Source organism: Rutidosis leptorrhynchoides, chromosome 2 (genome assembly GCF_046630445.1).
Source record: "Rutidosis leptorrhynchoides isolate AG116_Rl617_1_P2 chromosome 2, CSIRO_AGI_Rlap_v1, whole genome shotgun sequence".
Taxonomy (NCBI): domain Eukaryota; kingdom Viridiplantae; phylum Streptophyta; class Magnoliopsida; order Asterales; family Asteraceae; genus Rutidosis; species Rutidosis leptorrhynchoides.
This window is the reverse complement of record NC_092334.1, coordinates 595,598,757-595,613,471: the sequence shown is the minus strand read 5'-3', so window position 1 is coordinate 595,613,471 and position 14,715 is coordinate 595,598,757. Positions and strand designations below refer to the sequence as shown.

Here is a 14,715-nt window from a genome sequence, read left to right as displayed (position 1 = left end):
GCCTTGAACTCGCGCTCTGAAATCAAATCTTTTGAATTAAACCCATTTGGACCCATTTGGGTCCTCGAGTAACTTTCTATAATGTGATTGGACCCATTTGGGTCTTGGATTAATTTTTTATATTATGTGCTTAGACCAATTTGGTTCTTCAAGTAAACCCAATCAACCCATTCTTTAAGCTTTGGGTCTTGTTTGCCAGGTCTACTCATATAAAAAACAAAATCGATTATCCAAATTAATTAGATCAAGTGTACACCTGAATGTGGGACTTATTTAATCGAAATTTTACTCACACGATTGGTAATCAGATTCCTGGAAAGTGGTCGATTAATCAGATTCCAATGAATGGTCAATGCATCGTGTTTTGTTGGTACTCACCACTAATGACCGTTACCCAAATAACGATCTTTGTTTTTATCAAAGATCCGTAAATGAATATCATGAATCTCGCTACCCAGACAAAGTTATATCTGACGAAGGAGTTAAAATCTGAAGGTGATCAAAAAATAGATGGAGGCCTGAAAATCAATGGTGACCGGGTGGTAGTTGCATAAGAGTTTGTTGTGGTTCTATTGCTGTGCTCTAAAGGGAAACATTAGATGGAATTTAAGACTAAGTTTTGAGTTTACGGTGCTTAGTTTTAAGTTTTGTAAATGACTAAGTTTTAAGAGTTTTACGTGAATAATTTTAACGGGAAAGCTTAACGATCGTTAAATAAATGACTAACTTTAACGGAAAAAACTTAACGATCGTTAGTGAGCATAACTCGTGAAATGATTGGATTGAGTTGGGTAACGAACCATATCCGTTCAGATCCGGCCCGAATAACATATATCTGGCCGCATAAGTCTCTCTGGGCAAATTTGATACACCACGATCACCGTAAATTTACAAATCAGAAAATTCATCAAATCAATCATTGAGAAGAATAGACCTAATTAAGAATGCAGTTTTTCGGAGGATCGGAAATTAGTCCATCACCACCGGTGCCAACATTAGCGCCAGGAAACAATGCGCATATGATATACGTATTCAATAGAAATGGTGTTTGTTTACTTTATAGGGAATGGAATCGACCTCTTCGTACTCTCGATTCAAATCAGGATCATAAACTCATGTTTGGCCTCCTTTTCTCTCTTAAATCCCTAACCGCCAAAATGGATCCTTCCAGGTTCACTTCTCCTTCATTTTATGATTCTAGGGTTTCTGTTTGTATTCAACTTAGGAAATTAGATTTATGATCAATTTTATTAAATTGGAAGTTGTGAAATTGATAAAGTGAGTGATCTGTTGTTGTTACCTGATTTATATTGTGGAATTTTTGTACTTTGTATTTATTTATTAATTATTAATACGGTTTAGGGTTTAAAAAGATATTGTTTATGTTTTGTGCAGTGGTGATAAAGGGAACCTTGGGGTACCTCAGTTGCCGGGGCAAGGTTGTTCGTTTCACAGTTTTCGTACTAATACGTATAAGTTGAGTTTCATGGAGAGTCCTTCTGGTATTAAGGTTCGTACAGATATAGGATCTTTTGTGATACTATATTACTATCTCGTGTTAGTTGATTTCTTGCGTACAGTATTAATGAACTGTTGTCGTGCATAAATAAGGGCCCTATTTACTTTCCAGTTAATGATCTGTTTCTCTACAACTCTTAATTCGATAGGTAAAATTGTTGTTTCTTTTTTTTTTTTGAAAAGCAAGAAGGACTTATATTAAACATTCACGAATAGTACATGGTTGACTGAGCAACCTTAACAACACAATACATCACGAAAGAAATAGAGAAAACAAATTACACCGCCCTAAGCTAATTGCAAAGATTGCAACTAACAAAAGAGAGAAACTAAGGTTGTGAGAACCATTGAAGCCAATCCATAATATGACCCTTGCAACGTCGTGAAATCCAATCGTATGAAAGAACTTGAACCTCGCTAAATAAAGATGGGACCGTCTCGAGCTTATTCTTGAACACCTTTGCATTTCGATTCTTCCATATAATGTAACAAACCACCCAACAAACCGCTTGCCATTGGTTCCTTTTTTGATCATGTGCTACGCAGCCGAAGGTACCATTAAAAATATCCTCATACCCGAATAAAGCCGAATTATACCCCCACCATTTAAGGACTTTCGCCCATATGTCTTTGGCCATTTGACAAGAAAAAAGTATATGTTCCACCGTCTCAATGTCACCATCACAAATCGGACATCTCACGCTGTTCAAATCGATGCCCCGTTTATCTAACTCGAACCTTACCGGTATACGACCTAATCTCGCCCGCCAAATAAACACCTCTACTTTTTTTGGAACCAAACCATTTCGCAACGACTCAATTGAATTAACCGCACGTGGTAGGATGACTTTGTCCACTAGAACCGAACAGTCCTTGACCATATATGTACCCTTCGAATTGAGATTCCAGCTCCAACAGTCTTTTTTATCTTCGATCAGCTGCAAGTTCCGAACAGTATCTCGCAATTCAGTTAGTTCACTATTCGTTCGTCCCATAGGTGGATAGGCCCAATTGCCGAGCCCATCTCCCTTAAATTCTTCGGTTTTGTTACTGATGTTGATATCTTTGTCAATCTCGAGCCTGTATAATCTTTTGAATTTGTCTTTGAGGCTTGCGTTCCCCACCCAAATGTCATTCCAAAAAGAGGTGCTTTTCCCGTCCCCGAGCAAGCGTATGAAAGACTTAGAGAAAGAAATCCCTAACCCGTCCACATGATTTCCTGCAACACAAATAGAATTCCAAAGGCTAGCGTTTGGTTTTCGGACAAGCCCGTTTCCAAGCACAAGACCTCCATTAGAACCATAAATGCTACGAATTACGGCGACCCACAAAGTGTTAGTTTCGGTTTTAAACCTCCACCACCACTTACAAAGAAGAGCTAAATTTTTACTTTTTAAGGACATGATATTTAAACCTCCTTCTTTGTGAGGAAGAAGGATTTTTTCCCACTTAACCCATGACATTTTAGAGTTAGAACCCGTCCCGCCCCAAAAAAATTTCCGTCTCACACTCTCGAGAGAATTTAGCACACAAGTAGGGGCACGAAAGAGCGAGAAGTAATAGAGAGGTAGGCTAGAGAGAACCGACTTAACTAAAGTTAACCGTCCACCGAATGAAATCATTTTTGCTCTCCAGTCCGCTAACCTCTTGTTAAATTTCTCGATCACCGGGGACCAATCATTCAATTTCTTCATCTTATTACCCACGGGAATACCCAAATACATGAAAGGCAACCGACCTGCAAGACATGAACACCAAGACGCAAGAGCTTCCACGTTATCATTACTAATGCCTATCCCAAATAATTGACTTTTATTATAATTAACCTTCAACCCCGAAGCCCGTTCAAAACATTCCAACAAGTACAATAAATTTCGCGCATTACGTCTACTCCATTCGCCAAAAAAAATCGTATCATCCGCATATTGCAAATGAGAAATGACGACTTTATCATTACCCACCTCCACCCCTTTATACATCCCTCTCTCAACCGCCTTTTTCGTTAGGATATTAAGTCCCTCCGCTGCAATAATAAAAAGGAAAGGTGATAAGGGATCACCTTGGCGAACGCCCCTTTTAAGATTAAACTCACTTGTCGGAGACCCGTTTATGAGAATGGAGATTGTAGCCGATTTAAGACACGAGGAAATCCACTTACACCATTTGGTACCGAACCCCATACATTTCATCACTTCAAGAAGATAATCCCAATTAATCGAATCAAAGGCTTTCTCGAAGTCTACCTTAAAAATTAGGCCGTGCTTTTTGTTTCGTTTAAGATCTTCGACCACTTCATTTGCAACTAACGCACCGTCTAGAATATATCTACCCCCAAGAAACGCACTCTGTTCCTTCCCTACAAGACTAGGTGCCACTTTACAAATTCTCAAAGACAACATCTTCGCGATAATTTTATAATAACTGCAAATAAGACTAATCGGGCGATAATCACTAAAACTCGGCGGGTCCGATTTCTTCGGAATAAGGGAAACAAAAGAGGCATTGCAACCCTTTGAAAACTCGCCAAAAACCCAAAACCAGTTGATAGCACCTACCAAATCATCTTTGATTATGGACCAAAACTTTTTGAAAAAACCAAAGTTGAACCCATCCGGTCCCGGGGCCTTCGAACTACCACAACATTTGACCGATTCCCAAATTTCCCCTTCGGTGAAAGGAGCTTCTAAGAGCTCGTTGTCCGCTGATGTAATCAATTCAGAAAACAGCCCTTCAAGGCTTGGTCCATCCGAATTATGTACCTCGAATATGCTTTTAAAATGGTTGAAAGCAACTTCTTTGATTGTATTAGGATTTTCACACCAAGACCCATTAACATTAATCCCCCGGATGTTGTTTTTATTATATTTCCTCTTTAAGGAATTATGAAAATATTTTGAGTTTTCGTCTCCATCGATCATCCAACGAACACGAGCTTTCTGTTTTAGCATCCCTGTCTTGATTTTTTCCTTTTCCATCCATGTTTTTCTCGAGTTTAGCCATTTAGTCCGCTCTTCATCCTTTAAACTACCTACTTCTGCTTTCATTTCAAGATCCGTTACCACCTTTTTAACCGACTCAATCTCACAATCAAGCTTGCCAAAGTGAACTTTACTCCATTCTTTAAGGTCTCCTTTTAGTCTTTTTAACTTGTTACGAAAAACGCAATCCTTCCGGTTACCCCCCATTGGACCAGACCAAGAATCGGCAATAACCTTGTCAATACCCTCAACCACGAACCAATCATCAAAGATTTTAAACGGTTTAGGCCCAAAATCCACTTCACCATCCGACATCATAATAGGACAATGATCCGATACAGTTCTATCTAAAGCCACCACTTTTAGATCGGTCCAAAAGCTAAGAAAGTCGTCCGAAACCAAGAATCTATCTAGTTTACTCATTTTCAACCCATCATCACTAACCCTAGTAAATTTCCTCCCACCCAAAGGAATGTCCACTAAACTATATCTATCAATAAACTCGTTAAACCTCCTAGCCCGATTATAAAAAAATTCACAATTCAATCTTTCCGACTTATCTCTAACCTCATTAAAGTCCCCACAAATGACCCACGACACACCATCAATACACAAGATCTTGTCCAGCGAATCCCAAAACTTACATTTATTGGCGTCATCATGCGGACCGTACACATTGACAATAATCGATTCATTTCCCGACTGTTTCCATTTCCCTCGTATAGCAATAAAAAAGTCACCAATTAGCTCACTATAAACCTCGAAGATGTTTTTATCCCAAATTATTAATTGTCCCCCCGACTTACCAATCATTTCTTTTTGAACATACCCACAATCATTAGAACCCCAAAGCCCGAATATCCAATTGTCGACAAGGTTATGACATTTAGTTTCTTGAAATGCTAGAATAGAGGGCCTTTCGACCAAACATAAGCTTTTAACATCACCAAACTTACTTTCTTTCCCGGACCCGAACCCACGAATGTTTAAGGAAATAATCTTCATAAATAAAAAGAAGATACGAACAGAGAAAGAAGACACTTACATATCTTTCTTGGTCCATTTTAGACCAAGATTGGTGCCGAATTCCTCAACTCCAATACTGTTTTCCGATATCAATTGGCTCACCTCCTTCTTCTTGCTATTCCTAGACGACGATGGTTTCTTACTCAGTTTCGATCTTCTACTACCACATGTCACACAATTAATCCCACTTGGATCCTCAACGCCTTTCCCTTTCCTAGTCGATTTTTTCGCATGTAAAATTTTCGATGAAGCTTTCCAGTTGCCGATGGAATTCCAGCAGCAATTGGACGAATCAGAAGCATAAACAACCCCTTTACTTGCTTTTTTAGGCAAATAGTTGTTAGCGGTATCCATAACATTCAACGAGGATGTATCACCGGAAATCTTAGCCTTCTCCACCCCGTCACCACCGTAGTTCTTAACTGGACTTTTACATTCTTCCTCATCCGATGAGCAATCGATATCACCGAGATCCTCTATCACCACATTATCTCTTGGATCGGCCGACCTAATGACATTAAACTTATTTTGATTAATAGGCCCATCAACACTAAGCACCTTTGCTGGATTATCACGAGATACTGGGCCAGATTTATCAACATGAAAGTTGGGCCCATTTAAGTTGAAGTGAGCTGACCCAACACTAGTACCCGAATAACAACCCTCAGGATTTACTTTTTTATTCGAGACATCAGACCTCACCTTGGTATCCGGAGTCTTGGACTTGGAGATATTTGCATCTATAGGTGATTCTTGCACATTGGACAAAAAAGCATCATCATTATTATCTTTATCAAAAGGTTGCCTAATTCCCATGCAGGAGGACCCATCATCTTCCACCTGCAATGGTAAGCTGCCATGACCGCCACCATTCACCTGACCTTTTTCCGATCGAATCTCCCCATCTTCAAGTTCATCGGAAGCGTCATCACCGGACAAAGAATCCGGAATTTCTTCCTCATCTTCCGAACTGTCCCAATCCGACTGTGGAATATTTTCCAAATCAAGTTCTATTTTATCATCACATTCTGAAATACCAACATGTTTGCACCAGATGCCTGCGACCAATTTTACTATTCCATTGATGCGTTCGTCATTCTTAGTATGAATCAAGACTTTACCCGAAATTAGATTTTGATTACCACGAATAATATTGCAATTCTTGAAATCCAGGGCTGGCCCCCACCACTCCGCAATTGATTTAAAGGTACTACAAGACCAATATTTAAACGGAACCCCTATGATCTCGACCCACGTTAATCTACCCGAATTGACTGAACGGCCATCCCACAATTTTAACTCATTAAAGCACTTTTTCACCGGCGAATTAGCATCACATACAATATTTTTGGCCGTAACACTGTTGGCACATATCAATAACACATGTAGGCCACCAATGTACTTAATATGTATACCATCGTATCCGTTAGCCAGCCCTATCGTGGTAATAAGGTTAAGTGCACCAATGTTTTTCAGTTCACCAACAATAATACAATCTTCCATCCCCACCAATGGAGAGTTATCTTCAACCTCCACCGTACGAAACCTTTCAGCTTCTTCCGATTTCCAGGCCTTTCTCGATCTAGATTTGATCAGCAGTGTTCTTAAATCCTCCTGAGGTTTAGGTTCACCGAATAACCTAGATTTAGGTTCACCGAATACCTCATTGAGAGCCGGAAAATCATCTCCACGACTAGTGCCCACCTTTGATGACCCCTTTGGTATCCAGACAGCACCACCAGTATTACCTTTTGGTCCGTTGCCTTGAAAAACAGGCCTGGTATTGAAACGATTTGAGTCAGGGTTTTGCGAACGGTTGACGGCTCTAAAAACCCTAATTGGTCTTGAATCAAACGTTATGCTTTCTAGTCGACGAAGAAACTGTGCTTCATCTCCAACACCATGGAACCTAGCAAAAGCGAACTTGAGTCCATTTCTTAGTCGTTTGCCTTCCAAGTAGATGTCCCTAAGATCGCCGAATTGCTTGAAGACCCGCCAAAGATCAGAAATAGCCCAATGATCACCGAAATTAAAGAACATAAATGATGTCAAACGATGCCCGAAAAACTTTGTTGTCGTCGGAACCCTAGGCTTTCCCTCTCCGCGATCTCTCTGCCCCGTCGTACTAAACTTGTGTGCATGACTCTCTCTCCTCTCACTCTCTCTCCTCTCACTCTCTCTCACACACTCCATTTTTACACTTTGGTGGTGGATGTTGGGTGGATTAGGGTGGTTTTACGGTGGTGGAAATTTGGTGAGAAGAAATTGGAAATGGGGATGAAAGTTAGCAGAAGATGAAATGGAAATTGTGCGAACTTAATTTCATTTGTATTTTAATAATACGAATTTTACAGGAATTGAAATGAACTAATCAGAGAAAAAGGAATCAGATCTGGATCTGTACAAACATTACCTTATCCACATACATGAATATAATAATGGATCTGTCTTTTTGATAGCAGATAAATAAACATGAAATTAATAAAATACGTTATTAATATGATGATAAAGGCAATTTAAACAGCAACGATTTGGAAAACCCTAAATTCGAATAAAGCAAAATCAAATCAAAAGTAGATTGAAGATAAAGTTGAAATTGACATATCTGGGAGAGTTGATAAGAGGACAGAAGAAAAGCGTCGGTGGATGACGGAGGATGCGGCGGTGGTTTTTTCAATTTTATCTCCACAAATTTGGCAAATTTGTCCACTTAATCTGCCACTTAATCTGAAAATTTGTCTGTTTCTAGGAGACATAGAATCAGACACCCCTTCTCAAATAGAGGCAAATGAAAACAAGACTTAATACAGAAAAAGTAAACTACCCCTAAGTGGTTACGTTTGAATTCAAGACACATATGCTTAGAATTATTGCTATATGTATTAACACCCCTGCCACCGCATTTAAAAACCACTTTTTTTCAACTGAAAAGTTTTGCTTTGTCAATATAATATTGAACTAGTCGTGGTAAAGTTGTTTAGGGAAATATGAGCGCATATCTGTCATATTTGAGGGAAATAACTTCTGTTTTATTCTTCCATTTGACCTGACTGATCTATATAGATATACAGTAGTAATTATGTCATACAACCGATATTAAAACCCAAATTGCATGGTGACTAGTGATATATTTTATATCTGAACTTGAAATAAAACTTCGAATAATATTGATTATACTCAGGCTCACTTGATTATAAAGACTGATTGAGGAACAGACGGTCGACATGTTAGATGAAATTTATATTCCGATTGTCATATTGCCAAAATAAAGTTTTACAATTGGTTTTACCAACCGTAAAACCTTCTATTCTGAGCCTTTTATGTGCTTTTATCGTTGGTGTGCAGATCATCCTTGTTACACATCCCAAAGCAAGTGATTTAAGAGAGTCTCTGAAGTACATTTACAGTTTGTACGTCGAGTACGTCGTCAAGAATCCGTTGTACACTCCCGGAACTCCAATTAGGTAAGCTTTGTACCGTTGACATCTTGTCTCTGTGTGTGTACATATAGTATGCAACCAGATATTATCAGAATTTCTTGTTCAATAAGCTATTCTGTAGCAGGTTCAATCAAGCTTCTGTTTTCCCACTTATTTGGTTAATTACATGTATATACAGAAAAACCCTTTTTTGTCCGTTAAACCTAGGCCCGTGCATGACTCTGATATCATAATACATCTTCATTTGGGTTACATTAGTTTTGAATTCTTTGATGCATAGAAGATTAGTTTCTGAATTCATTAATTGCATAGCTCAGCTCACCCTCTTAATTAATCTGCTTGAAATATGAAGCTCCAGATTGACCCTGAGGGGGGTTTTCTCTCGGATACATTCAGGATTCAAACCCGGTCCGCCTGCCCCTCGGGATGGTTTAAGGATCGGGTTCCTGCAATGCGATTCGGGTTTCCTCCCAAAAGTGCTTGCGTGCGTGGCAAATGATCACGAAGGTGGTTAATACCCCTCTGTGTGATGCCGACAACTTGCCTTTCTAAAAATAAAAATAAAAATGGCAGCTAAAAAGCGAATATGTATGCATGTATGAACTATGTAGGTGAAATGTCATGTTAAGCCTTAAAAAATTGAAGCCTATGCCCTATGGGTTATGTTGCAAGCTTATGGGCTCAATGGGACCGTTTTTTATACTTCTATAAGTTCAATAATGTTGTCAAATTTAACAATTTTATTATAAATTTGATGTTTTTTATGTACAGAAGTGAGCTATTCAATACCACTCTTGACCAGTATGTGCGAGGCCTCGGATAATACAGTAAGGTTTTTTTTTCTTTCACGTATAGACTTATTCAATTTTATTAGAGGTGAACTATGAGCGGGTCAATTCTGTTTCTAACGGATCAAATGTTAAAATCATAGAATTTAGCTAAAATTACAAATGGGTCAGTGGATCGAAGGTCTCCAAAAATGTATTCTAAATGCATACAGCGATTTTAGTCATTTTATTCAAAACTAGATTAGTTATTAAAGTTATGTGATTTTTGTAATTATATTCGACACCAATTGCTCTTGAAAGTTGATAAGTCGAGATAAAAGGTGTCTCGAGTCCATCGAGCCCAATCTACACAATAAATAATTGCCCCTTTTAAACCAATTTCTTTTTTGACCCATGACCCAACCCACTCCTTTTGCCACCTTTAATTAATTAAGTCACCATAATAGCTGACTGCTTGATAAAATCGTGCAGTAATACGTGTACCAGGAGCAGGTTTTTATTCTGAAGCATTTGGTATTCAAGGTTGATAAGCAGATCTCTGAAGCTGCATCTGTGATGTATTTGTGTGCACAACCATTTATAAATGTTTTGATTGTAAGCGAACTACAGTTTTATAACCTTTATAATGACTACTGTGCTTCATCTATTCTTTGTGGCTAAATATTAGTTTAGAAGAAATTGAGCGTTGACATAAAAACGATAAAACATGCCATGTATCTCAACTTCCGTTACTCCTGAATTAGATCACTTCACATAAACTTCCATGCTTTAATTTTTTATCCTAGTTTCTTGCTCATAAAGTATTATGATTTCTTGTAGAATCTTAATATTACACACTGATATTAACTCTTTTGGTTCAATAATTAGCCCTCAAGTTTTGTTTTCTATAAAACATGTTTGATATAAATTCATATAATGTTCTGGTAGGCTATTCTGGTAGGCTATAAGGTAAACTCCAGTCACTCCTTTTTGCGTGCCGTCACGTTTGAACTATTATTGTGGGTAGGGGCTTGTTATAATGTTTTGGTTACTCTGGTTAGGGGACATGTTTAGTGGCTGGGTTAGTCGGAAATAGACTAGTGATTTGGCCGTCTATGTGTGTCACAGCCCATTACTTTTGGACTAGATGTACAGCGCAAAACAAACCGCAATGTCTATTTTAAGTTTACTCATCTAGTTAATTGTGATGACGAGAAACCAAAAGATGAGTGACTACTTTGAACCAGTAACTACTGAATCGAACTGTTTCAGTTGATATAATTATTCGAAAATGTTGTTGAGGTTCCATCCTAATTGAAGAAAAGGTAGCGGAGGAATACAAGCTGTGTTAAAACTTAATCCTGTTGGTTAGATGTCGAATTGAAGCGATGAGACATTTGTGTAGTTGTGTTTGTTACTACACATGCACACAACTTTGAACTTTATCAGAGTAGTTCGAGTTCAAATTCTCAGCATCCTTCCTTTTGGCAGTGATCCTAGAAGTCAATTCTTGAAGACAAGCCTCAACCTTATATATCTATTAGGGTAATCAGGTTCAAGTTAAGCTCGAAAAGCTTATTTATTCCACTCCTCTCGACACAATCGAACTTTATTGAACTCAAGTTCGATTAGGTACACATTTTTGGTAGCTTAGTTCGTACAGCAGGCGGAATTTAAAATTTGGTTATATAGGTAACACTTATCAATAGATATTTATATTTATATAGGCAACTTTGTTGAACTCAAGTTTGATTAGGTACACATTTTTGGGAGCTTAGTTCGTACAGCATGCATATTTTCCAACTTTCTATTACAAAATTTTAATTTTGTTCGTTTTTCGGGTTCAACCGATATTGAATTTAAAAGTCAAAATCGAATAGAAATCAAAATCGAATCGAATTCAATTTCGATTTGCTTCGATTTTGATTTTGCTTTTAGAAGTTCAAAAAGTCAATAAACCAAACCGATTAACCGACGATTAACCAAATAAACCGAAAACCCAACCTATTAACACCCGTGAACACAGCCTCTTCTCTTTCTTCTTGTTTCACGTTAAAATGATTTTCCATTTATAAAAAGATGAATCATGTGAAAAGAGAAAAACAAATACACGCAATATTAAAAAACAAAAAAAATGTAAGGAGAAGGAAACGGGGGAAGTGTGTCGATGTGGCAACGAAACTTTGGCGACATGGCTGGTAACGACGTTAACGACGACAGTGGGGGTGGAGAGATGGCGTCAACTACGAAACGAAGTTAGGTGACTGGATCGACTCTCTGCGCTCTAACCCGACAAGGTTAGTAGTCACTTGTAATAACAACCGGTACATATTATTCTCAGTGAAAATGACAAAAGGAATTGTGATGAAAGAAGTTGGTGTGGCCCACTTATGTCATTTCATTATCTAAGGGTTATCGACAAAAAAAAGTAGTACGGAGTTGTATATATCCATCATCTTCAATATTGTCATATGTCGTCCAATATATCTTCAAACATGATTTTGATAAAAAAAAAAAACGTCAATTTTATGATTATCTACGAACATCGTAATCACAAGATGGGCTAATGTACTAATGTATATAACATCATTTTTTTTTTATGTAATAATCTGGAGTTAAACATCAATTTTATGATTATCTATAAACTAATCACAAATGGCATTGGCAATTCACAATCGACTAGCATATAACTAGTCAAATGAAACATACATATTGAATTGGTAAACTAATATATAATCATAATAAATCAAATTAATTGCAGATATATAATTGGTTCCATGATCAAAACAACTTACTTTTTTGACCTTGAAACCCTTCTAATTAAAAACAACAAACAAAGCAGACGATAAAACACAAAAAACCCAATCAACACATAAATATTAACCCATTTATGATCTTCATGAAGCCCTCTCTTCTGCAACACATCACCACCAGTCACCATGCACGTTTCATTCTTCTCATCATACCAAATCAAACACTTGTTCATCAAACATGAATACTCATTGATCAACAGCGCATCTAACCCGTATTTATACATCGAAAAATAATGCATAAACACCCAATATTTCGGCATACTTTCTTTCGATATAAAGTAGCCGGAAAACAAAAAGAATCCGGCTAAAAGTACAGTCACTAACGACGTCCCGGTGATGTAATTCGGCGCGATCGAACTCAGGAACAAAATGAACGAATTCGCCATTAGTACGATCACCCAAATCGTTAACACAAAGTACATGAATGCTTGCAATGTTGAACATAAACCAACTAGAAAATAAACCGAAACCGAATATATTAAAGCGATCACAAACAGATATGGAAAGAACACGAGTGTGTTTGCGATTAAATACGACGAAAGACGATAAACCCCACTCGATGTTTCTCGAAGAAGAATTGGCCTCTCGTTGATGAAAATCGGCAAGGTTTCAGTTGTGGATGAAAGAAGAAATGTTAATGTGAATGCGAAGAGACCAAATCGCTTCTCAATTCCGGTTTTATCGTACCCGATGTTAATGTAAATCGTGCCTAAAACGAGCCCTACAACTAAGGCCTGCAAGGTGTTTGTTAAAAGTAGTTGCTTTGTTCTATAGATTATTTTCCAAAACCTTATGTATAAAGCTACTATTTCTTGAAACCTTGAGCTACGATATCGAATTTCGTCGTGTTTAGTACAAATAATCGGATCAACAGATGAAGGTTGAGTTTGTGGTGCAATGATTTTAGTGATTTGAGTTAATATTTCCATTGCGAATTCTAGCGAATTTAGTTGTGGAGGGACAATAAAACCGTTTGATAATAAATAGTCTTGAAGCGAAGGTAATGTTCCATGATGAACAACTTTTCCTTTTGAAAGTAATAAAATTCTGTCAATTGTTGACAAGATTTTGAAACTCGGTTGATGAATCGATAAGATTACGGTTCTGTGACGTGTAATTGCGATCGATTTCAACGTTTGCATGACGTTGAAAGCTGACGTACTATCAAGTCCGGATGTGGGTTCATCGAGAAGTAATACACCGGGGTCGTGTAAAAGACTTAAACCGATTGAAACACGACGTCGTTCGCCACCGGATAGATTGTGGCCGAGCCGGGTATGGGCTATATGGGTTAACCGGAGGTCGGTTAAAAGAGCGGTGATTATGGACGAGATGTTTGTCGTTTTGGGTTGGAGTAAATGGGCTGCGAATGCGAAGGTTTCGAAGACGGTGAGGACGGGTAGTGACGTGTCGTGTTGGGGAACGTAAGCGGAGAGTTTTCGGTACGAGGAAGGGGTGAGTGGGGAGGAGTTTAGGGTGAGAGTGCCGGAAGTTGGGGATGTTCGGGCGGCTAAAATGTCGAGGAGGGTGGATTTTCCGGCGCCGCTAGGGCCGACGATGGCGAGGATTTGAGCGGGGTAGGCAGTGATGGTGATGTCTTGGAGGATGGTGGTGATTGGTGGTGTAGTGGTGGTGGTGAAGTAGTTTAGGAGGGAAAAAGGTGTGAATGGGGAGGTGGATTTAGTGTAGGATATTGAGGTGGCTTTTAATGTGTACGCTTTGATGGGTGGTAGTGGTGGTGGTGATGGTGGTGGTGGTTCTTGCATGGTGGTTTGTGGTGGTTATGGATGGTGATGATGGAGAGAAAGATTAAAGAGTGTTCGAGGATGATTTGTTAAGAAATGGCTATATATGGATTTGGTGTGTAATGGCAATGTAACTAAAATGTAGTTGGAATGATGATGGGATTTGAGAAAGACAAATGCATAAACCAAAAGGTTATAAATTTCAGGTTTCGTTGATAATATATACATTTAGCATGTGGGGTTTTATATAAGTGTAGTTTGATATTGAAATTACATAAAAGGTTGCAAAAGAATAACTAGAACATCTAATTATTATTTCAAACATTAATTTTTATAAGCTCTTATATTCAATCAATCTCGTATCAAACAAGATTTTTAAATTTAACTTTTGATACAAAAAATTAAGCTATACAAGATTTATAAACTGA

General features: G+C 38.1%; 2 protein-coding genes across 2 annotated transcripts; one reads left to right on the top strand and one right to left on the bottom strand.

Moving 5' to 3' along the window:
* Nucleotides 1-878: 878 nt before the first annotated feature.
* LOC139893366 (uncharacterized) lies at nt 879-9,803 on the top strand. The gene is made up of 4 exons (XM_071876524.1): nt 879-1,171; nt 1,396-1,510; nt 8,868-8,986; nt 9,734-9,803. The coding sequence occupies exons 1-4, from the start codon at nt 945-947 to the stop codon at nt 9,783-9,785; spliced, it is 513 nt and encodes a 170-aa protein (XP_071732625.1). The 5' UTR covers nt 879-944; the 3' UTR covers nt 9,786-9,803.
* Nucleotides 9,804-12,520: 2,717 nt separating this feature from the next.
* Nucleotides 12,521-14,459, bottom strand: LOC139893365 (ABC transporter G family member 8-like). The gene has a single exon (XM_071876523.1). The coding sequence runs from the start codon at nt 14,306-14,308 to the stop codon at nt 12,521-12,523; it is 1,788 nt and encodes a 595-aa protein (XP_071732624.1). The 5' UTR covers nt 14,309-14,459.
* Nucleotides 14,460-14,715: the final 256 nt, after the last annotated feature.

What these genes read in the sequence shown, in the direction of transcription:
- LOC139893365 (XM_071876523.1), bottom strand. Translation starts at nt 14,308, where the DNA reads ATGCAAGAACCACCACCACCATCACCACCACCACTACCACCCATCAAA.
- LOC139893366 (XM_071876524.1), top strand. Translation starts at nt 945, where the DNA reads ATGCAGTTTTTCGGAGGATCGGAAATTAGTCCATCACCACCGGTGCCA. An exon ending in GCCAAAATGGATCCTTCCAG is followed by an intron (nt 1,172 to 1,395) that starts GTTCACTTCTCC and finishes TGTTTTGTGCAG; the next exon opens with TGGTGATAAAGGGAACCTTG. An exon ending in ACTCCCGGAACTCCAATTAG is followed by an intron (nt 8,987 to 9,733) that starts GTAAGCTTTGTA and finishes TTTTATGTACAG; the next exon opens with AAGTGAGCTATTCAATACCA.